The sequence below is a fragment of the Urocampus carinirostris genome, chromosome 18, assembly GCF_059441175.1.
Source record: "Urocampus carinirostris isolate Australia breed hairy pipefish chromosome 18, RoL_Ucar_1.0, whole genome shotgun sequence".
Classification (NCBI taxonomy): Eukaryota; Metazoa; Chordata; class Actinopteri; order Syngnathiformes; family Syngnathidae; genus Urocampus; species Urocampus carinirostris.
Window position 1 is genome coordinate 8,446,899 of NC_142366.1, and position 24,009 is coordinate 8,470,907.

Sequence of the window (24,009 nt, forward strand, 5' to 3'; positions counted from 1 at the left end):
TGTTGGTCAGCTGCATTATGGGTGCTCACACTGGAACTTGCCTCTACTCTATGTGTAGCACCACCTGGGGTAGAACTATTATCAGAGGGGATGGGGGTAAACATGCCCCTGCCCCTGCCAAAGTGAATAGGTGTGTCAAATTGTGGAGCTAACACATTGCTCTGATTAAACATGTTTCAAAGATTAACAGAAAAAAATGTAAATAAGTCAAAATCACAAAATAAATCAGCAGCCTTCGTATCACTGTGACACTGCACTGTAATGAGCTAAACAATATCGCTCATGTAACTAAAATTTCAAATACTGTGAGCTCATGTGGCAGGTAGGACAGTCCTCGGTTCGGCGAGTTTGATAGAAGTCACGGGTCACGGCACCAATGTAACCGCGTTGTACGTGTCCCACCAAAGATCCACATTCACGCTGGACTGGATGATGAGGTTTTTATTATTACAGTTCTGCAAATGGATGAGTCACAACATTAGCTTTTTCTGCTGGGTCTGATCTCTTTGATCTCTTTGTAGTACTCTGGTAAAACTGACAAAACCCCGCCTCCTGGTCACATGTTAGAAGCCAAAACCAAACCCCACCCCATACCAGCAGATGGCACTGTTGGACTCAGCATTGCAGGACATTTACCAAAAACTATACACATATTTTAGCAGGAATTTCAATAAAATAAAAGTTATTATTACACCCGTTACATATATATATATATATATACATATATATATGTATATATATTACACCTAAGCCATATCCCCCCTAGAGGGAGGTGGTTAGAGTCAAGAACACATTCACATTTTTGACTCCTTCTGGGAGATCGATACAGAGTAGGGGATTCCCATCCGCCTCGCTCAATCTAACTAACTCTACACGCAAAATCTGTTTGGGTAATACGTGCACCAAATTATATACACATACTAACTTTTTGTGCGCCTATGTTTTTCTCTCCATAAATATGCCTGAATAAAAAATGTAGCAGGGTGGTGGCACTGAATAACACAACAGGATTATAGCCCAAAGTGTTCTTGAGCTTCACTGCATATTTGAGAACAATGTTCGTAAAGTGTTTGTAAGGAGAGCTCAAAGCCAAAAGTGTGCCATTTGGGTGAGCCTTTGGAAAAGGGCTGCTATTATGGTATGGTAACATACAAAAATTATCTGGGGCTCTAATAAAATATTTTTACATTAGCCATAGTTTGACTGAAATGCTTGCCTTGCTTGCCTCAGATATGATTTTAACTTATATTTGGCATCATATACCTCCACGGAAACTCTGTGTTCTAACCATATATAACATGCCCGGGAATGCTTTGAAGTTGTTCTGTACATATTGAATTTCCCTCGGCTATCACGCCACTGGCGGGCCCGAGAAACAGTTTAATCTAAATCATTCAATCTAATCGAAGTACGAATGTATTTTTAAATCCCGATTTGTGTGTGTGTTTGTTTGTGTGTTTTTGGGAAGTAAGGAAAGGAATTCAGTTTTTTAGAGTTAATGAAAAGACGTCATGACTGAACTGAACCCCGACTTTTCGAGGAGCGCTGGAAGGCAGTTATAATTTGATCTTAACTGTTTGCTCTTTCTGACACCTATCACGGGAAACCTACCTCCGATTGGAGAAAAGACTATGTCTTTTGGACCTCATTCAACTGAATCGTTTTGTAGTAGTCGATAAACTTTCTTTTGTTCAAATCTGGAATGCTGTCTCTAAGTTGTGTTTCCAAGTGTGCCTTTCTCCGGGTTACCACATCGTGTACAAACGCCCTGGATGTGCATGCAGCCATGTGGCTCTTTGGTAATCCCATGTGGTTCCCTGGCGCTTTTACAACAAACCACTGCCCCAACAACCTTTCTCAAGGAGAATGCCCAGCAACGCAAAAGTCTGACCATTAGGCTTGTTTCTACATATGGCAGGACTGCTCCTCCACACGCCCTGGCGGCGATTGGACCTCTTAATGCAGCCTTTCAGCTGACGTCACACTTTTTTTTTGTCCTGCTTTGCCGTTTTTCAGTCACTTCAAACATCGCCGCCTGCAGCCCCGTCATCCAAAGAGAAACGCTGATGCTTGTTGGAAAAAAAAGGCTTTCAAAAGGTGCGATCTTTCTCTTTTGTGGCGCTCAGCTTTATCCGACAGACACTTGACAGCCTCGGCGGGGAAAATGTGCCCACAAAGACACGAACCTTGCAAACACCAACGGCGCTTACCTGCCTGACAAAGACTGAGAACCATGCGAAGTTTTGCGAAACATCAACAGCGCTTACCTGCCCACAAAGATGGAGAGAGCCATTTGACGTTTTGCAAGACATCAATGGCGCTTACATGCCTGACAGTTTTGGATTGAAAAAGAGTGACGGCGAGTGCAAGAGTCAGGAATCAAAACCAGATCGACGTGTAAAAAGTGCACCTTGTTGTTGGAGATGCATGTCAGAGACGCGTTCTCAAAGCGAAAAGGCCCCCTGTCGTGTCACCCGTCAACTATGTGACGGAAAAATGTGTATGAAGAAGCAATACTGCCATACATACGAAACAATCGTAGACATAAATTGAAAATTGGTACAAATATATGCAATATATATACATCAACACATTAATAAATAACGTCATACCTAAATATATGACATCAACGCAACTTTTAGCTTCAACATTTATTTATGTACTTTGCCATTTGTTTCTATCAGTATTTATTGTCATTTGTCTTGTTGTGGCTTTTGTAATTTATTTATTTCAATATTTTTTCATGTATTTGTTGTTTATTTTGTATTCCATTTTATCATTTATTTATTTGGTATTGATTTTTTCAAGTAATTTGGCCTTTATTTTGTCGTGTGTTTTGAAGTGTGTTTGGACATTCATTTATTTATGTACTTATTTTGTCATATATATCATTGTGTATTTTGTTGAAAATTTTTCATCCATTTTTTCATATATGTTGTCATTTATTTTGTTGTGTATTTTGTCAATTATTTATTTTAGTATTTATTTTGTCGTGTATTTTGTCAATTTTTTACTTCAGTGTTTATTTTGTCGTATATTGGGTCATGTATACAGTCATTTATTTGATGTGTATTCTGCATTTTTTTTACTTCAATATCTATTTTGTCATGTATTTTGTCATTTTTTTTTACAAGTTTTTTATTTTGTCATGTATTTTATCATGTAGTTTGTCTTATACTTTGTCAAGTATTTAGTCGATTATTATGTCATTTATTTATTTTGTATTGTTTTTTGTCATTTTATTATGTATTTTCTAGTGTATATATTTTGTTGTGTATTTTGTTTTGTCGTGTTTATTGTCCACAAAAAACGTTATTCAAAGGAGGAGGTGGCCCAGTTGCCTCAGCTTTTCACCTACTGATAAACAAATTGGTTGTTGCAGGTTATAGGTGCACTCGTCAATCAATCATTAGGTGAAAAGCTCAGCCAATTTGTCCCACCCCTTTGGTTGAATACATTTTGTCGTAACAAAATACCCAAGAAAATTACGCGGCAAATCATAATCATTGGTCTCACCGTCGCCCTCTGCCATGAGACAAGAGGATTGCGTGCCTCACTCTGCAATTTCAGACACTCACAAGTCAGCATTGTATTACGTTTTGTACAAATTCTCATCATAATGTTAATAAGATGTGAAAAATGGGGCCTTTTTGAAAAAAAAGTTCGAAAATTGTCAATATTATTGTCATATTATTAACTTTATATTTCCATGATGCAAGACACTAATGTGAAGATTGATGCCATTTGACACTTTTACAAAATCCCCCTCCTCGCCCGCTTCCAAGAAACCCCTCCTGCAACTATAGAAATGGTGTTCAGTGATGTTGCTTACAGCAACATTTCAACAACGCTCACAAAAGCGTCAACACGGTGAAGGTTGCCAGTTTTCCGTCCCTGCAGCGACAATTTCTTGGCGAGTGGCGAATAGTCCATGAGCTGAGCGCAATCGTTTGATTCCAGGCAAGAAAAGAACGTTTGGAACGCAGCGCTCGGCGCCACAGACGATTTCCAGAAAGAGAAATCGTTAATCCATGCTGGTAATATTTGACACCATCTATGTGCTACACAAACACAAAAATTATGTTGCGGAGGCCAAAAGCCTTCTGCTTATTTACAGCAAAAGAATCGAACGACCAAGATGACTGTATAAATATTGAAACAATGTTTGCCATTTTATGGTAGGAAAATCAAATAAATCATCCCAAACCCAAAAGTAGAGAAAGCTGAATGTTATGAGAGGAATCTTGACATTTTTATAAGATTATGTTTTTTAAAAACCTTTGATGGTTTTTTTTCAGTCTTTCTTAAAGGGCACAACTTTGAGCCAGTGTTCAGTGTTAGGGTGGGAGAGACGTGGGTGCCGAGTTTCACCGACTGTGGGCGGTTGGAGAGGAAGTCCATTATCCAGTGGCAGATGGAGGGAGAGAGTCCTAGGTGTGCAAGTTTCTCCACCAGGATCTCCGGGATAATGGTGTTGAAGGCTGAGCTGAAGTCCAGGAAGAGCATTCTGGCGTAGCTCCCCCGGTGATCCAGGTGTTTCAGCACGGTGTGAAGTGCTGTGTTTATGGCGTCGTCAGTGGAGCGGTTTGCCTTGTAGGCAAACTGGTGGGGGTCCAGTGTGAGTGGCAGGGAGTTTTTGATGTGCCGGGACACTAACCTCTCGAAGCACTTCATGACCACAGGCGTAAGAGCTACAGGCCTGTAGTCGTTGAGGCTTTCCACTGCTGACTTTTTGGGGATGGGAATGATGGTGGAGGTTTTGAGGCAAGGTGGGACGGTCGCCTGTGACAGGGACCGGTTGAAGATGGTGGTGAAGACCCCAGCCAGCGGATTGGAACAGTCCCCGAGTACCCTCCCTGGTACTCCATCCGGGCCAGTTGCCTTCCTGGGGTTTATGGTATTCAGCGCACGCCTAACTTCGTGCTCCTGAAATGTGAGGGAGTTGCTGCTGGTTGTTGGTGGGTGTGATGTGGCTGTTTGTGGCATACCAGCTTCAAAGCGAGCGAAGAACTGATTAAGGTCCTCAGGTAGTGAAGCCTCAGCCTCAACAGTTGCCAGGTTGTGGCCTCTGAAGTTGGTGATGTGTTGGAGGCCCTGCCACATCCTCCTCGGGTCATTTCCAGCGAAGAGGTGCTCGATCCTCCTTGTGTAGGCTGCTTTTGCTTCCTTGATGCCTCTCTTCAGGTCAGCCCTGGCCACCCCGTAAAGAGCCTTGTCTTCAGACCTGAAGGCGGTGTTGCGGTGTTTGAGGAGGGTGCGCACCTCGCTGGACATCCAGGGTTTTTGGTTTGGGTAGTTTTTGATTTTTTTATATACTGTGACTTCATCCATGCAGTAACGGATGTAGGATAAAACAGTGTCAGTGAATTTCTGGAGGTCATGGTGTTCAAATACCTCCCAGCAAGTTTGATCAAAACAGTCCTGTAGCTTGGAGAGGGCTCCCTCAGGCCACGTTTGTATTGTCCTCGTTACAGGTTTTGTTTTCCTTCGGATGGGGGTGTATGAGGGGGTAAGGGATAGGCATAGGTGATCCGAATTTACTAGGTGGGGGAGGGGGGCTGCTTTGTATGCGTTTTTGAGGTTGCTGTAAACGCGGTCCAAAGTTTTTTCACCCCTTGTTGCACAGTTCACATGTTGATAGAATTTTGGAAGAACAGTCCTTAAACATGCCTTATTAAAGTCGCCAGCGATAATGAAAGCTCCGTCGGGGTGTGCAAGCTGTTGAATGTTTATGGCAGCGAGTAGAAGGTTTAGCGCTGTGCTAGCGTTAGCATCCGGAGGAATGTAAACAGCTATTACAATGAGCACAGTTAGCTCTCGCGGTATATAGAATGGTCTACACGATACCGCCAGAAACTCTAGATCGGGCGAGCAGTGTGCATCAATAATTCTGCTGTTATTGCACCACGCATTATGTACGTAAATGCATAGTCCCCCACCTCTTTTTTTGCCGGATTCTTCGTTGCGGTCGTATCGGTGTAGCGTGCGTCCTGCTAGCTGAACTGCAGCGTCGGGGATCCGCGGGTCAAGCCATGACTCCGTGATCACAAAAATGTTGCTATTCCGTACGAAGTTGTTGGTAGCTATCCGCAGCTCAAGCTCACTGATTTTGTGTACGATGGATCTGGCGTTGGTCAGGAAGATACTCGGAAGCGCTTGTCGGTGTGGTCGTCTTTTTAGCTTCTTCGCTAGGCCTCCCCGAGAGCCTCGTTTTTGTTTACGTTCCCTCCGCCGTCTCCGTCGCTTGTTGGGCGGGCAGGTAACCCAGGGAGATCTCGGTGGTCTTCGTATGTCCTTTGGGATGTTGTTGTTGGTGTTGTAATCGTGAAATGAGTCGAAATCTAATCTTAGACCCAGGTTAATAAGTTCCTGGCGACTTAAGGTGATAGTTGCCGAACAGGTATTTATCAAAGAAAGGATGAGAGATAAAAGAACACTTAAAGTAAAAAGATTTACTGGAGAGACACGTGAAGCCGCTGCGTATAGTCGCGCCGCCATTTTGTAGTTGCTACACAACTCCTAAGCATTCTCCCAAAAATCTATCAAAACTTGGTTTTAAACATCAAAACTATTTTGACGAGTTAACATATAAAACAAGAGGGTGACTGGCTTGCTAGGGTTCTGGTATGCTTCACAAGATGTCAGAGCTCGGGAAGTCAAAGACGAGACAGACTGTCTTCAAAATGCATTAACTCGGAAAATAATTTGAATATACCAATGACGTTTTTATAAACATATATAATTATATGTTTAGATATTCGGCAAAAACATGTACTATTTTCTCGCATTTTGTATGTTAAAACGAGGACTTACAGGCACAGAGACACTTGGTTTACCTGAACGTATGATGTCTGGCCTGGTTGTTTTGTTACCAACATCTGCAAACCGCTCACACGCTAACTTGACACATTTACGCCCTCATAACAGCAATTTAGTACACCCTCTTACCGTAAGGTGTCCCTCGTGGTGGTCGGGAAAGTGGATAAAGAGGTACTCAGTGGCCACCAGCTGCATGATGGAATCCCCAAGAAACTCCATCCTCTGGTTGTGGCCCCTGCAACAACAGACAAAAGAAGGAAAGACACATGTGAATTTTATTTTCAAGCACCGGTTGGGTGGGCTGACGGAGAAGCTTGACAAATTCTAAGCCAGCTGTGGAAGACATCACAAAAACAATAAAACCTGATAACGGCCGAAGACCATCAGAAAACTGATCAAGATTAGCCTGAAAACTGACCAAGGCGACCTGAAAACTAACGGAGAGGACCCTAGAATTGACAAAGATGACAACTATAAAGCTGTGATAGCTCACCAATATGTCCCTTGGGAAGTCAGCTGAGGATTTAAATGTCGGGCAAACATGGAGTCCTGACTTCCTGGACAATCTAGTGAATCCGAACGTGTATAATATTGACTCTGAAAAACACAATAATGCCGACAGATGAAAGAAATACTCCTAAAAGCATTCCTTCATCGAACCTTGTTGTATTTTGTTCCTTTTCGCTCCATAATTCCCCTCTTCTTATATACAGACTTGTCAGATTATTATCAACATGGCTATTATCCTCTGACGTTTCGATTGACACCACTCTCGGCCAATAGCAGGCTTTTTTCAGCCTCCACAGCCAGCATTAGCCAATAAAGGCTTGTTTGATAAAAGCCCCCTTTAGCGCCGAGTATACACAGCCGATTTAAATGATGATTGACACATTGGTTAGCCAATGAAATTCTGAACAGAACATTGCACAGATATGTATTCAAATTAGACCCCAAAAACAAAGTGTGAAATGCCATTCGTGATTCATTTTCACGCACCATTATTATGCATAAGTGTGCACAATCATTGATTGACTTCTGGAAAAAGAAGTCAAACATTTACAACTCTTTCAAAAACTTGTGAGGGCAAAATACACAATTGCAAAACTTTTAGTGCCGTTAGTTGTTCGTCTTCAAATGGCCACTTCTGGAAATGCCTAGACCCACCAATGAAAACATGTGTAAAATACAATGTTTAGCTTTTCAGATTAAGATCAAATTTAACAAGGCACCAAGTAAGGCCTTTAGCTAATGTCTGACCCGTTGTCCATACTACAATCATCTGCAAGCATTTGCAAAAAACGAAAATTCAGACAACATCTCTATGGGTTCCAACTCAAATTACTTAATATTAGTAGCACTTGCAGTGATTTTTTTAAGTTTGGGAAAAACTATTGAGTCTTACCTTTAAAAGGACGTAAACCGTCCATATTCTTTAAAAGGTTCAAGAAGAGCCTTCAATTTATCTTGCATTGGTTGGGAATTTAGGCAAATTTTACAGGAACGTTAAGGGGTTAAGATGAAGTCAAGACACACACAAAAAAAACAATTTAAACAAAACACATAACCACAAATATTTTTGCAAACAATACATGGTGTCTCGTACAAATTACTTGGCACAGCTTTTAGCCATGGAAAAAACGTTTGTTGGACAGCCACTTCTCATTGCATTTACACTTTTCCATGGTCCAAAGGAAACCTCTCGGTCCGAAATTCCTATGTGTATTCTGCCCGACTGAAACCAAATTACCGTTTTGATAGTTCTGTTATTGTGGTCACGCCGTGTCACCGCAAAAGTAAATCGGTGAATTATTAAAACAACAAAAAAAACAAAAAAAAATTATAAATCTAATTAGATCTTTTTATTTCAAACAGTTATAAATCTTAATAATCTGTTTGTACTAAGTTTTTAAAATTTGGATTTAAGACATTTCAATGCCAATTAAGGCCTAATTTTTAGAATAATAAATTCAATGCCTTTAAAGACTTTTTAAGGTACCCTGTTACAAAGACCATCCAAAATCGGATGGAAATTAAAACCCAAGAAATGACAAAGATGACCGAAAAACTGACAAAGAAGACCCCCAAACAGATGGGGACAATGTTAAAAACTGACAAACATGGCCAGAAAACTGATGGGGAAAAAAAAGAAAAATCTGAGAACTGACAAAAACGACCCGAAAACTGACAAACATGACCCAAAAATGCGGGAGACTAAGCTGCAAGTTGACGACGACAGCCTAAAAAAATATGCCAATTAACAGGGGAACTGACAAACACAACCTAAAAACTGAGAGCCGACCAAACCAAAGTGTCTGTCTGCAAAAAAAAACCAGACAATCGGAACCAATCAGTTTTTCTAGACGTTGCTTAGAAAGCTCGCAAAGGTCCCAGATTTTGTTTCTTGAAATGTTACTGTGCATATTTGATGTCTTGAGGCTGGAGGGCGTGCCCAGTCGGTCTCCTGCCACGTTGACCAGGTGCTCATCCACCCTGACCGTTTTGTCCCTAATTTTCTTCTACGTGCTGCCAAGTTCACAGCCGAAACAAGATTTGATTTTTGACAATGGGCGAAAATAAGCCACGGCAGATGTGAGCCGGCAGGAAGACAAAGAGGAATAGGAAGCCCCACATAAGAAGCAGAAAGATGTCAGGGGTTGGGTTGTTGTGGACTTCCTTCTTCTTCCTGCGCCTTTTATCATCCATCCAAACAGAGACAGATCATGAAAGGCTGGCCCCCGGGAACCATTCGGATAATTGCTCCAAATATCCTCCACTTGAAACTATAAATCCAAACTTCTTATTATATCCTCACTGAGTGACAGCAAAACAATCCGCGCTTATGAGAAATGATGAGCTGTCTTTGACTGCACACTGTTGTACTAGTTAAACACAATAATATTTCAACAACAGGTCGCTCGACTCATCTTTGAGAGTAAAATCAGCACGTAGACAGCATGGTGACACTTTGGGTTTCAAACTCAAATTAGGGATGCATAATAACTCTTTTTTTTCTTGCCTCTATAGAAAAATCACCAAAAATGCAGTTTTTGTGTCGTTATTATTCAGTTACAATATTTAAAACACAGTGTTGGAGAGACTAGAGCTTTACGTAATCAATCAATCAATACTTAATTCGTCAATTCATTATAGACAAATATTTACAAATGGATGCCAGTAATAGCGAAGTGTGCAAAGATCCAAACATGTATACCAATAATTTTTATTTATTTTACTACATTAATCTTTTATTCATTCCATTAGAGCAGTGCTTCTGAATTATTTTCTGTCATGCACCCCCTCGAAAGAAGAAATATTCTTTATTTGTTCTCAAGTTCTGCCATACTTAACATATTGTGCAGAAGTCTGGGGCAATAATTACAAAAGCTCACTACAGCCCCTTTTTATCCCCTAAAAACGTGCAATTAGAACCATACATAGGGTAGGATATCAAGATCATACTAATATTTTATTCCTGCAGTCCAAATTATTAAAATTGGATGATTTAGTAAAATTCTTCACCGCACAACTGCTATTTAAGGTCAACAAAAACATAGTGTCAGAAAACATCAAAAATTATTCATTCGGAAAGAGGGAAATTATAACTTAAGGGGCTGTAGTAAATTCATAGTCCGAAAGGTGAGAACAACCAGGAAAAGTATTTGTGTGTCTGTGTGTGGAGTCAAACTTTGGAACAATTTACTAGACGAGATCAAACAATGTCCAACTATTCACTTGTTCAAATTTAAATACAAAAAAAACATTACTGGCGGAATACAGAGATGAAGAAAATGGGGTATGAGTGGTACAGGGAATAGTGCGTCTACAACTATGGTTAACTTTGTTGTTATTGTTGCTATTGTTATATCATAAATGTTATTATTAATATTATTGCTATTGTTGTTATTATCATTGGTGTATTTAATAGGGAAGATGAAGGGGTAGGGAAAATAAGCATCTGCTTCTTACTACCCCCTTTTGAACATGTTACGTAACATTATTTTGTTGTTGAGTTATTGTTTTTGTCCTGCTTTTATTTTATTTTTTCGAAATAAAGTTTTCATTCATTCATTCAGTCTCGCTCCCCCCAAGATGTATCTTTTTTTTTAACGTGATCACATAATATTAGTGGGGATGAAACAAAGATTGCTCGATATTGATGGTAACACATCACTCACGTCCAAGCTAAATCTGCTTTGGTACATTTTCGCTGAAGAAAACTCAAGCGTCTCATCAGTGCTATTGGGTTCTAATGTCTTTAACTGACAACTTAATGTATTTGGCTTTGTGCTGTCCTCTGCAAACATTTTTAACATAGCAAGCACACCGGTCTTTGCTCATCTCGCTCCAAGGTCGAAGTGAAATGCACTCTATACCCAGTCTCTTCTTGCATCTCTCCGCATCTGTGTTCAATATTTTTTTCAGGGGGTCACTTGTGGGCCTGCTTCACTTTGTGTCTACACTTCATACTGAATGCCTAGTGCACTGTGTGGAGGCTAAATGTAAACAAAACACTGCCACTCAGAACGCTACTTCCCCCTTGTCTAGTGTGGTTGCAATTGCACTTTTTTGTCTAGGAAAGTAAAAAAAAAATGTCAATGTGTTATCAAGGGTAAAATGTCAGACTGACAAATAAATCCAGGGATCAGAATGGAGATTTTCATTTTCAGCTGAAATAGCCAGCGTCCAGGAATAAACCAGGGCGGAGGCAATTAGGCAATTTACTTGTCCAAAACCATGCTTATATTTATCATTTAAGTAACATTTTTAGAAGATTAAAATAATTTGCCCACATAACTGATTTTTTTGTAAATACTGCAAGATAAGTTCAAATGCAGTTCAGTCCCTGCAGCTTGTGCGACAATGCGGCCAATTTTTCTAACGGCCGCCAGGGTGCGCCAGAGCAATAAAGGAAAGAGTGAGACAGTCGGATTTTGAATTTGTTTGCTACGCAAGAGAAAAAGTGAAAAAGTCGGAATGCCTTTGGGGTTCAAAAACAGCGGAAATCCGCGGATCCGCGGAAAATTCTGATCCCTGGGTATCATATTTAAGGTACTGGCCAGACATGGGACCAAGTCACACATGTGCAAGTCTCAAGTAAGTCTCAAGTCTTCACCTTCAAGTCCCAAGTAAGTCCCAAGTATTTTTTTCTTGGGCAAGTCAAGTCACAAGTCAAGTCCCGAGTCTTAGATTGCCAAGTCCAAGTCAAGTCACAAGTCATAAAAACAGCGACTCGAGTCGACTCGAGTCCAAGTCACTAAGTCTCAAGTCCCCATGTCTGGTACTGGCCTCCTTGAGTGGAGTTCGCATGTTCTCCCTGGCCCTGTGGGCACTCACATGCCCTTCCATAATCCTAAAACATGGCTGTGATGGGCCCAGCACCACTTGTGATAAGCGAACAAACAATAATTTTGTGTAAATTCTGATCCCTGTAAATCCTATTTCACACTGTAAAGTGAATATGCCGTAAGCCAAGGAAGCCCTATCCCGGGGTTCTATGGTATATTTAATAGGATTCGAATGTTTAACATTTTTGGACAATTTTTTGGCAAAATTATTCGTTGTCAATGTGGTATAGAGGGTAAATTGCGAGAAGGGCTGAAAAAGTTCCTATTCCACAGTGTAACGTGAATATGCTGTTAGGCGGGAACGCCAATCCTGGGCCTCTACAATATACTGTATTAAATACGTTTCAAGAGCGTTTACATTTTAGGGCAGACTTAATTGATTTGTTGATGTGGTATAGTGGGGAAAACGCCATAAAGAGGGGGTGGAAAAACATCATATTCTACATAAGGCAAAACTTAGTAAGGCGTGGTCGCCCAATTCCATGGCTCTACAGTAAACTGGTCTTTTAGATCTGAATCTGTCAACCTGGACATGCAATATTATACGTTGTTATGTGGTATTGTGGGGAAAATGATGTAAAGAGGAGCCGAAAAAAATTGTATTCCCTACCATGCAGTAAAAACCTCGTAAGGCGGGGGATGCCCCACTATGCAGCTCGACTGTATATTTAAGAAGTTTGATAGATTTATGGGCACAAAAATAATTTGTTAGTCAATGTGATATAATGGGTAAAATGCGGTAAGGACAGGCAAAAAACCCCATCATTTTCCACACCATAAAGTGAATATATCATAAGGTGGGCATGCCCGATTCTCGGGTACTACAGTATATTTAATACGTTTAATATGTTTTTGGGCACCCAAAATCATTTGTTGTCATTGTGGTATAGTGGGTAAAATGCAGTAAAGAGGGGCCAAAAAAATCATTTTCCACACTGTAAAGTGATACAGTATATTTAAAAATTTGAATACGCACCCAAAATCATTTCTTGTAAAAAGCGAAAAGTAGGAGCCAAAAACTGCGTTTTCACACCGCAAAGCGAAAATGCAAGGCAGGTGGGTACCTGTGGGTTCTACTAAATTCCATATATTTTTATGATCTGTGTTTACCAGACGCAACATATTCACTTCAGCTCGATAACGTTGGCAGAAGCCGCCGGCCATTATCGGCACACAATCGTCATTCATAATGAATCGATGTCCGCCGCATAATCGAGGTCCTACTCGCAATTCCTTCAAATCCCTAGGAAATTACTTTTTCTCTGTTTACCTCAAGACGCAAAAAAAAAAAAAAGGAGAAGCCCCAGCTGCCCTCCGTATTTACATAAAGATTCTTTTTTTGCCATTAAATCGGACAACAAAATACTTGCCCCCCCGCCTGGTTTATGAGCCACGTCTTTAATTAAGTCTGATAAAGTGGATTATTATTTAAGAGGAAAAAAACAAGCGGGTGTGTGGGCCGAGGGCTGTCTTTTCCTCAGGGCCGTGGCGCAAATTTTTAATTAAAAAGAGCTCAAAATGATTTATTTTGTATCATGTCGAGAGTCTCGGGTGAATCGCGTTGCAGGTGCGCTTGAGACGGAAGCTTTCGATTGGCAGCTATGTTATTTGATAATTGAACGTTTTTATTTGATTTTTGGAATCATCAATTCATACGAAAACATGGTTTCTCAACAAGTGGGTTGCAAACCACTTTTGGGACCCGTTTTTGGCGGGTCAGGGGCCCATGTCTTCATGGCCATTGATATTAACACTGGGATTATTGTTTGCAATGAGATTAGACATAACATTCAAGGGTAAACCTCGAATGAAGACTAACAAGAACAAAATAAATGAATAAAATGGGCAAAAATATTTACAAATTGGGCATAGAGATTCGCCCAAGTTATAACAATAATGCAATGAAAAATAAAATTGCATTGTAAAAATAGTGCAACAAAAAAAAGTGGAAACATATTAGGCAGCAACAAAAATCCCCAAATAAGTCAAAAAACTTAATTTGGCATAACCACATTCAGACCCTAGCTCTGGTGGCCCCCCAAGTAAAACGATTTTGCAACATGCACTGCAGCCTGGTCATCTTGGAAGGGGGATTACCTCATGTGTGGTCCCTTTCAAGGTTTCTTCATTTTCCTCATTTTGAGGTTTTTGAGATTTTCCTTGCCCTCATGTAGGTTTAAGATCCAGGGGATGGTGCAATAATAGTCAGTGGTAAGCAATAATTTGTGGTCTGTGCAGCCCTTTGAGACTCTTTGTGATTAAGGGCTATACAAATAAACATGACTTGACTTGACCCCTGCTTTAAAAGGAATATTATGACTTGATGTTGCTTGGGGGTAAAAAAAAACACTTGAGTTTCCACAGGATTTTACCATTCAAATGTAAGACTCTGTAAAAACTTTCAAGACCACATCCAATGAAATTCAAGGCCACGTATTCTTGCATACAAATGCGGAAGGCAATCGACAAGTCGTGACACACCCTGGCTCCCGGCGTGACGGCTGGGACTTTAAAGCCCCGGCCGGCACTCGAGTCGTGGGGAAGGTATTGCATACACAGCGGATGAGGTTTGCTTTCCAAGGATGGCCGGACCACGCTGGTACCAAGGGGGGACTGGCCCCCGACCCGGCTGCGATGACCACGCAGTGGAACTGAATTCTGCCGGCGACAACCCGGCTGCACAAGCGCGGCGGGACAACCCGGCCGGGTGTGAAGGCGGGTGATTGTATAGGGGTGAACCAGAACCATCCGGGTGGCGGATACCTCGCTGCTGGAACGGGTTTGGGACATCAGCCAGCAACCTTGTGAAGGAAGTCAGCCCCAAACTCCTACTGTAACCCCATTGCGCCGGGTTCGGGAGTAATTCCCTGATACATCCTGAAGCTAATTTTACTGAAGCTACAAGTTACTCAAAGCTCCAACAGAATCCTGCATTTAAAACAAACGCAAAAGAACATTTCATCATGTGAAAAAAAGGAGAAAAAAAAAGAAACTGTACACTTAATCAGGGAGTGCGGTGTTATGCACTATGAGGCGTTGGAGATTGTTGTTGTGAATAAAAAGTTCCAAAAGTCATCCTATCGCTCATTATTCCCATGCAACCCAGTCTCTCACACACACACACACACACACACACACACACACACACACACACACACACACACACACACACACACACACACACACACACACACACACACACACACACACACACACACACACACACACACACACACACACACACACACACACACACACACACACACACACACACACACACACACACACACACACAAATTTTTTTTCACAAGAGGTTGCGTCCATCATAAACTTTTTCCAAATGTTTATGGTTCGGCTATCCGGGAGCTTCCAGTATCTCAAAATTACGCAAGCGAAGGTCATGAATCCAGTCTATAGAATTCTGAAAGAAGACGAGCCAAAGTGGGGCATTACAGTTCTGTCTCCAAGAAGACATAGTCCAGGTGATTTTGGGGGAAAAGATTTCAACCATTTTTCGTATACTCAATAATGATACAGCATACAGGTACTATTTCAGAACATTCCCAGAGAGCATGAATCAGCATACCGTTCACACTGTTTTTTTAACGTTTTTTAACACTTTGGTGTAACCTTTATACTTTGGTTTAAACTGTATATTTTTTTATTCAATAAACTTGAGATTTGGATTTATTTTCTGGTCGCGGCTTGTAAATAACAGACAAGTTATTGACCAAAACGACTCCAACCATGGAGCTATTCCTGTAAGAAGTCTAAGAAGAATGTAATAGCGAGCGCAAGACTTTCAGTGGTAAACGCAGCAGCCAACTAGAGAAGAAAGAAAAAAGCTTGAGGAAAGTGCAGCGGGCACTTTGAAGTCAAACACCTTCATCAGCTTGGAGAAGAGAATCCAGAATCATAAAAAGACTATGAAGAAGACTAAGAAGATGCTCGCTGGAAGCGCTGCCATTTTTGGAAGCAGAGCGACGTCTTTGATGAAAAATTGTAGCGCTGTGAAAAATGCCATTCTTACCAGTCTGCACAACCAAAAAATAATAATCTGCCGCTCCAGCCCTCTAGGTGGCAGTCACAACAATAGCTTGACTTTTTTTTTCTTCTTCCATCCTCTTCTGTACCACGAACCGGTCTAATGTCTGACAATATTCTCGCAACACAACCCAATAATACATTTTGCTATATCAACAACAATACTAATAAAAATATTAATAAGCATAGGTCTAAATCTACTGTCTAATCACGAGACCACTACAGGTGTGTGTATATGACATATGAAAAGGAATCAGGTTTTATCTCATCATCACACCATTTTTACTCACTGTACTAGTGCTGACGCCAATTGATAGTATTAAGAGGCCGATAATTGATGAGTGGAGCCAATATTCAATTTCTATAACAGCCTAAAAACTGGCGTAAAAAATATTTAATAATGCAAGAAGAAAAAAAGAATATTATAAATTCAAATAAAACTTAGCTTAACATTAAATACATTTTTAATTTTAACTTAAAAGGACCAATCTTTCACTTAAACAAAAAACTAACAGTGCACGAAATAAAATTGGGCTTAGCAACTCGCATAAAGGTACACAAAACTTAAACAGCTACCTGTTTTTTTTTAACAAATAAATAAAAATGTCAATACATGACTAATTAACCTAAAACAAAAAGTGCATTGAAATTTCAACGTAGTTCGCGAACTGAAAAGAGCCAGATTGAGAAACTAATGTTATGGTAACAGCTAATCACTTGGCCTTCTCCTTTAGCGTGCTTTTCATTCGCTCTGTAAATTAAAAACACACAATTTTATTTGGCAGACTAATGTAATGATAAGAGCTAACAAATCAGTCTCTACATGATTGTGCATCCCTAAAACAAATTAACTACACTTTTTACTCTATCCCTTGATCAAACACAAGCTTTTCTAACATGATACGGACTTTTTAAAAACCCAATATCAGTGGCTTGATTCTGGTCTAGAGTGTTTGGAGTTCGGGAAACCTATTGCTTCAGTGGCTCAACCTCAGGTCGCTTATCCAATCAGAAGGCGCAGGGTGGGTAACGCGGAGGGAGGAGGAAGGAAGAAGTAGGAGCGGGGGAGAGAGAGGCCCAGCTGCATCTGAGCCTAAACAATCGGCCCGCAAATAAAAACGCTAATACCGATATAGGTCAATTTTTTGGGTGCATATGATGATAAATCAAACTTTGAAGGACATTATTAAAAAATACATTATACATTCAATTTTGCTTCAGTGTTCAAAGTTTACGTTTTCAATAAATGATTTCAATCATGTATGTGACAACGATGTCACCTGAGTAAAGAATAGTATGATGATTAAATAAAATCTAACACCTTTTTCCATGTCATCTATATTCCTAGTGGTGTAGTGCTTAAGATTCAACGCTGTGATCCGGGATTTAATCCCATTGCATCTAATGTTGTGCGAATGGGGTCAGCGATATTTTGTGACTGATCAATTATTGCTAAAATGAAGGCAACTTTTTTTCTTTCTGTGCAGTGCGGTAGCAAACAACCTATGGCCCGGTACACGTCCGTGGCCCCGTGGTTTTAGACCACTGTTCTAAGTTTATTCCAGATTTGATATTGGATACCAGCAAACAATATTTCATAGGATATCAGTTCCTTATTTTGGCTATTATTGCACAATGTTGTTTATTGTTTTGACATCATTGTTGCTAATTGCCAATAAGGTTGGTGTTCTTTGACCACCACACCCTTTAAGGCAAATCTGCTTTTGTAAACTAGGAGATTCAATGAAAAGAAAGAACTCAAGGGAGGGCCTCTAAAACAGGTTTGGAATTTAGTATTCTGGGTTTTTATTGTTCATCCTCTCTTGCTCATCTGCAAATTGAATATTGAGTGATGTCTTCTTTCCATTTTTGGAGTGCCTACCAAACTTTAAACTTATCAGTTGTTTTGGAGTCAATCTTTGTTCATTTTTTTTTGTTATATTTTGACTTTTTGCCAATCATGTTGCTGTTCTTTGATTTCCACAAAAATAGGTTGTATCTGCTTTTGTAACCTAGGAGTTTTAATAAAAAATAAAGGCTAGGGGGAGGGCCTTTTAGACAGGTCCGCCTTTCTTATCTGAAGAATTCTCCCCCTGTTCTCCTTTCAGGTTCAAAATCCATTGAAGTTAACGGTTTTTGGGTGATTTTTTTGTTTGTTTCCGGTCATATTTTGGTTGTATCTGGTAGTCACATTTTTGGGGTCCATTTTTTTTTTTCGGGTCAATCATGTTACTTTAGTAATCCAGTAAAATTTGTGTATAACGCGTACCCAGGTAAGTAAAAAAAAAAAGAGTGTTATACATGAAGTAGCTCAAAATAGTACTAAGTAGCTCAAAATATGTACAAACCAACACAATGATCAGCATTCTAGTGATTTAGCTAAGAGGCTAGCTGAAAAAGGTACAAACCAATTCCTACATATCTCAGTTTTTAAATTAAATAGAAACCAAGCTGTTTGAAGCTAAATCAGCTAGCGATCATAGATACATGTCAAATTCTGTTTGGTTACGTTTCTATTGAATTAAGGTAAAAAGCTTTATATGTCATCTATATCACTTGTGGTCCAGTGGTTAGGGTTCAACCCACTCATTGCCGCTACCCGGGTGCGATTTCTATTGCATCCACCGCAATGTTTAAGCTGATAGAAAGTGAAGGAACTTTTAATACAGATTTTTAATAAAAAACTAGAGGGAAGCTTTGTACACTAATGAATACACTAAATTTGGTTACATCCCTTTCTATTAAATAAAGGGAAAAGGCATTTACAGGCACAAATAGTCATGCAATTTAATTGCCTCAATTGGAAAAAGACTAGAGAAGATTGAAGTAAGAACTAGACTCTGTGTGGGCCGGAATGGGGTGGGGTCACGGCAGGGTCACCTCCACTACCGGCCATTTTTTCCAGGAACGAGTTCAGAGGTCGTCCGCCGTCTCATACGCCGCCTACCTGATGGTCTGACCTTTCATCTTTTGCTTTTTCGTCTTCTGCGGCTCGACCCACTTTCGGGTCACCTTTGGCGTTTTGTTGGCCTCCAAAGAAAATGGCCTCTTTTTAGCTCCACCTAGCTTGGTCCGCTACACCAAATTGATGGGGAAGTAGTACATTGGGTCAAGAAAGAAAGCAACTCAAGCAGCTCATGAAGGCACATTTAAGGGACAGTGTGTAATACTTGACCACTAGATGCTGCTGTAATGTATAGTGGGACAAAAAACCAGTGCTACATCAACTCTAAGTAACCTAACAACAACATTTTTCTTTTTTTTTCTTATTTTGCCTGGCCTTTTGCAAATACGATAAAAGAAATAAAAGAAAGGCAGCACGGCGGCGCAGTGGTTAGCGCTTGTGCGGCACAGTTCATGTCTCGGGAACCTGTCGTGGGTTCAAATCCAGCTCCAGACTTCCTGTGCGGAGTTTGTATGTTCTCCCCGTGCTTGCGTGGGTTTCCTCCGGGCACTCCGGTTTCCTCCCACATTCCAAAAACATGCATTTCAGGTGAATTGGCCGGTCCAAATTGTCCCTAGGTGTGAATGAGCGAATGAGCTGTCTGTCCCTGTGTGCCCTGCGACTGGCTGGCAACCAGTTCAGGGTGTCCCCTGCCCACTGCCCGGAAATGGCTGGGATGGGCTCCAGCCTCCCCGCGACCCTGATGAGGATAAGCGGTACGGCTGATGAGATGAGATGAGATGAGAAATAAAAGAAAGAAAAGAAAAAGGAAAGGGGGAAAGAAAGCTTTAAAAATAAGAGGAAAAAAAAGAAAAAAACTCGAAAAGATAAAGAACAGAGGAAAAAGGGACACAAAAACAAAAGGAAAAACAATAGCAAGAAAAAAGCAAGAAATAAAGAACAAAAGTACACAAAAGTAAAAAACAAATAATATTAAAACTGAAAAAATCCATTATGAATGAAAGAAAAAAGAATGAAAACAAAATATAAAATCGAAAACTGATGAGAAATAAAGAATACAAAAATAAAAAGAAAAATAGCAAGTAAAAAATAAAAGAAAATAAGAGAAGAAAAGCAAAGAAACAAAAACAAAAAAGATGATAGATGAAAAAAATGAAAATTATAATAATAGAAACAATGAGAACACGATAAAAGGAAAAATAATGAAAAGAAAAAGAAAGTGAAAATAAAAAAATAAAAAGAAGAAATGAAGAAGAATGAGAAAAAATGGAAATAAAATTAGCAGGAAAAAGAGAGGAAGCAAGAGACAAAATCAAGGAAAAAGTAAAAAGAAGAACAAAAAAACTAAACCCAAAAAGCAACAAAAAAGCAAGAAAAAAAGAAAAAGGAAGGAAAAATATGAAAGAAACAATATTCAATGAAAAAAAAAAAAAAACGACAGAGACAAATGGAAAGGAAAATAAAAGAGAATGAGAGGAAAAAAGAAAGATTAAATAAGAACTAAAAACACTTTTTTTTGTTATATAACTAGGAGGCGCTCAGTGATACACACAGTCCCTTTAGTAGCGGAAATATGAAACAATTGTTTTCGTTTTATTCTTCTGAGGTGTATTGAAGCAATTACGGCTTGGAGCGCCTACCTGCCAATAGTGTTTCGGCCTTTCTTGCTAACGCTAATTAGCATTAGCTGTCAAAGCGCTCGGAGCAACACAAACAAGAGGCAACTGGCTCATTAGCAGCTTTTTCACACAAAAACACACAATAATACACAACATATACACTAACTTTAACGCAATGCACTTGTTTTTGGAACCAAGAGCTGCAAAAAAACAAAACAAGCCCCCCCCCCAAAAAAAAACGGGAGAAACTAGCACGAAAGGCATTAACAGTGATATATCAGACAGCAAACAATGAATGAGTGCAAAAATAAATATAAATATAAAAAAGCTACATATATACAATTCAAATTAATAAAATCATCAATGAATCAAGTTTTTATTTATTTTGGTATGCATTTCAGTCTTTTTTGACATTTATGTTGTTGTATATTTTGTTTTGTGTTTTGTACTTTGTTGTGTATTTTGTCATATATTTTGTCTTTTTTTTCTGGATTTATTTTGTCATGTATTTTGTCTCGTGTATTTTGTCATTTATTTCGTTGTGTGTTCTTGTGTTAATATTTTGTCATTGATATATTTTTTATTTATTTTGGCAGGTATTTTGTCATGTGTTATGTAATTTCTTTTGCTTCTTATTTTGTCGTTTATTTCATTATCTATATCTTTATGTATTTAGTCACAACAAAATGTTTTTCAAATGAGGGGGTGGGTCAAACTGGCTTAGCTTTCCATCTATATACTATTAAAAAATGTTTTCTTTATGCCGTAGTGCAACCCAACCAACGTGTGATTCACATTCATCTTTTTCGGCCAATTCCAGGCTTTGTTTCGCCCCTTTAGTCTATGCGAGCCTGTAAATGATAAAAAGGATCCGCCCCCTTTTACCTCCGAATAACTTTAGCCAATAGTGACTGATTCAAATGATGATTGACACATTGGTTAGGAAATGAAACGCCGGTATATAAATCCCAGGGGGAAAATGGTCTTCTTACAACCGTGAGTGTAGTAAATCCAGGAGAGTAAAATATTTACAAATACAGAATATTAAAAAATGTTTTCCCTATGCCGTAGTTCAACCCAACCGACATGTGATTCACATTCATCTTTTTCGGCCAATTGCTAGATTTTCCCCCGTAGGCGAAGTAGTCCGCGGTGTATGCTGGCATATATATACCGGCGTTTCATTTCCTAACCGATGTGTCAATCATCATTTGAATTGGTAACTTTGGCTAAAGATATTCGGAGGTAAAAGAGGCGGGTCCTTTTTAGCATTTAGAGGCTCGCATGGGCTAAAGCGGAGCAAACAAAGCCTGCAATTGGCCGAAAACGTTTTGTTGCTCAACGGCCCGGAGAAAACATTTTTTAGTACTATAGTCTGTAATTGTAAACAGGAATTATGGGGCTAAACTGACAGCTAGCAACACTCATGAATGTAAGTGGACCATTGTTGCGTATTATTATTGAATGTGATGGCTGCAAGATGACTTTGGTGAGCTACCCCGGCTTTATATTATATATACACTGTGTCCGTACATGTCTGAGACACGTATTTGCTTCTTTGTGAGCCGTCGGAATGTTCAGGGGTTAATAAGTTTGACTGAACTATCTGACTGTTTTGTTGACGTTCCCACTGTAGCGCCTTATGTATGAAAAATATAGGACAAAAATCCATTTTTCGGGGGTGCGCCTTATTACCCGGTGCGCCTTATAGTGCAGAAAATAGGGCAATTAAGAAGGAAAAAACATGTATAATTCACACCTGGAGTGTAAGTCACATTTTTGGGGGGAATGTAGTTGAAAGAAATCCCACACCAAAAACTTTCATGTCATCTTGAAGTAATTTCAAATATAAATAAAATAGGGAAAACTGTATACTAATGTTATACGTACACGCATATTGTAGACATGCTCATCAGTACCATACTAAGAGTTATTCATACAGCTCCAGCATAAAGAACATGCTTACCAAAATGCCAGCTTCACTCTGAATCACTAAATCCAATCAGATATTCGTCTCCAGTGTCACTTTTACCGCTAAACAACTCCTCCAACTCTGGGGAGGACAATAGGCTGCTTCCTTTCTCCGCTTCTACGTCGTTTACGTCAGACTTCTCGTCACTTCCGCTTCTTGCTAACTCCAAACTTTCTTTCTGCTGCTCGATTTTGGTTTTCGGCTGCATATTTCACTATGTAATCGGGAGAATATGATTTTATTTTCCTTTACATTTTTGGTCAACTCTTTTCAGTTGTTTTGATAAATTACGGGCAACGTTAAAATTGAAAACGCAGGGTTAGAAAAATTGTAAACACAATGACATATTTTTTCTCACTGGAGTATAAGTCCCAACCACGACCAAACTATGAAACAAACTGCAACTTAAAGTCTGGTAAATACAGTATTTCTCCATAGGTAAGGAGTAGCACTGTAAAAATGTAAACAATTTTTAAAACTTGACTCACAGCGTGAGGTGGTTGAATCCGACGGTCCTAAGCGTGAAGGCTCGTGCGAGCAGTCGGACGTGCGTGAAGAGAACGCCGATGGACGTCTCGAAATCCATCAGCTTCTGCAGAACAGGCGACGTCGAGATCAACTGACGGTCCGTTTGTGGCTCTTGTACCTGAAAACAGAAAAAGCCTGCACCTTCAATTCAAGACAAAACATTTTGGCAACATTTTAAACTTACAATACGATGCAGGCTTTTTCTTTGTTGTTGTTTTTATATATACCGACACCAATGACTAACTAATGAGGGGTACACGATAATTATCAACAGGAAAACGATTGGACTGATAACTGCCTAATGGTTTTCATTCCGACAGAAAAATACACCTGATAATTAGTCTCTTACTGTCACACTAAAATATTCAATCAACAGGCACTACTTAATAGAAAGATTCCAAGTATTTATGTAGAGTACAGTTATAAATTATTTGCCCACTTCTTGATTTCTGTGATTTTGCATATTTATCACACAAAGTTTTCAGATAATCTATCAGATTTTATTATCACAGAGACAACTCAAGGAAATACAAAATGCAGTGTTGAAGTGTTGATTCAATTTATTATGGCACAACATTTTTTTCGAACCCATCTGGTCCTGTGTGAATAAGTTATTTGCCCCTGAACCTACCTCGCTTGAGTTGGACCACTTTAGGCAGCGATAACACAAATCAAACGTTTCCGATGACTGGTAGTATTTCACAACCCTGTGGAGGAATTTTGACACACTCTTCTTGGCCAAAACGGACATACTTGAGGCTTTTCTAGCATGAACTG

At 39.7% G+C, this 24,009-nt stretch overlaps 1 protein-coding gene across 1 annotated transcript in view; it reads right to left on the reverse strand.

Moving 5' to 3' along the window:
* The window catches only part of drosha (drosha ribonuclease III), a 182,847-nt gene that overhangs the window by 31,430 nt on the left and 127,408 nt on the right, over positions 1 to 24,009 (reverse strand). Inside the window, exons 25-26 of the mRNA XM_088322279.1 lie at positions 23,193 to 23,350; positions 6,949 to 7,054 (exon numbers count right to left, since the gene is read on the reverse strand). Coding sequence (XP_088178405.1) covers positions 6,949 to 7,054; positions 23,193 to 23,350 — 264 coding nt within the window. The remainder of the gene's footprint in view (positions 1 to 6,948; positions 7,055 to 23,192; positions 23,351 to 24,009) is intronic.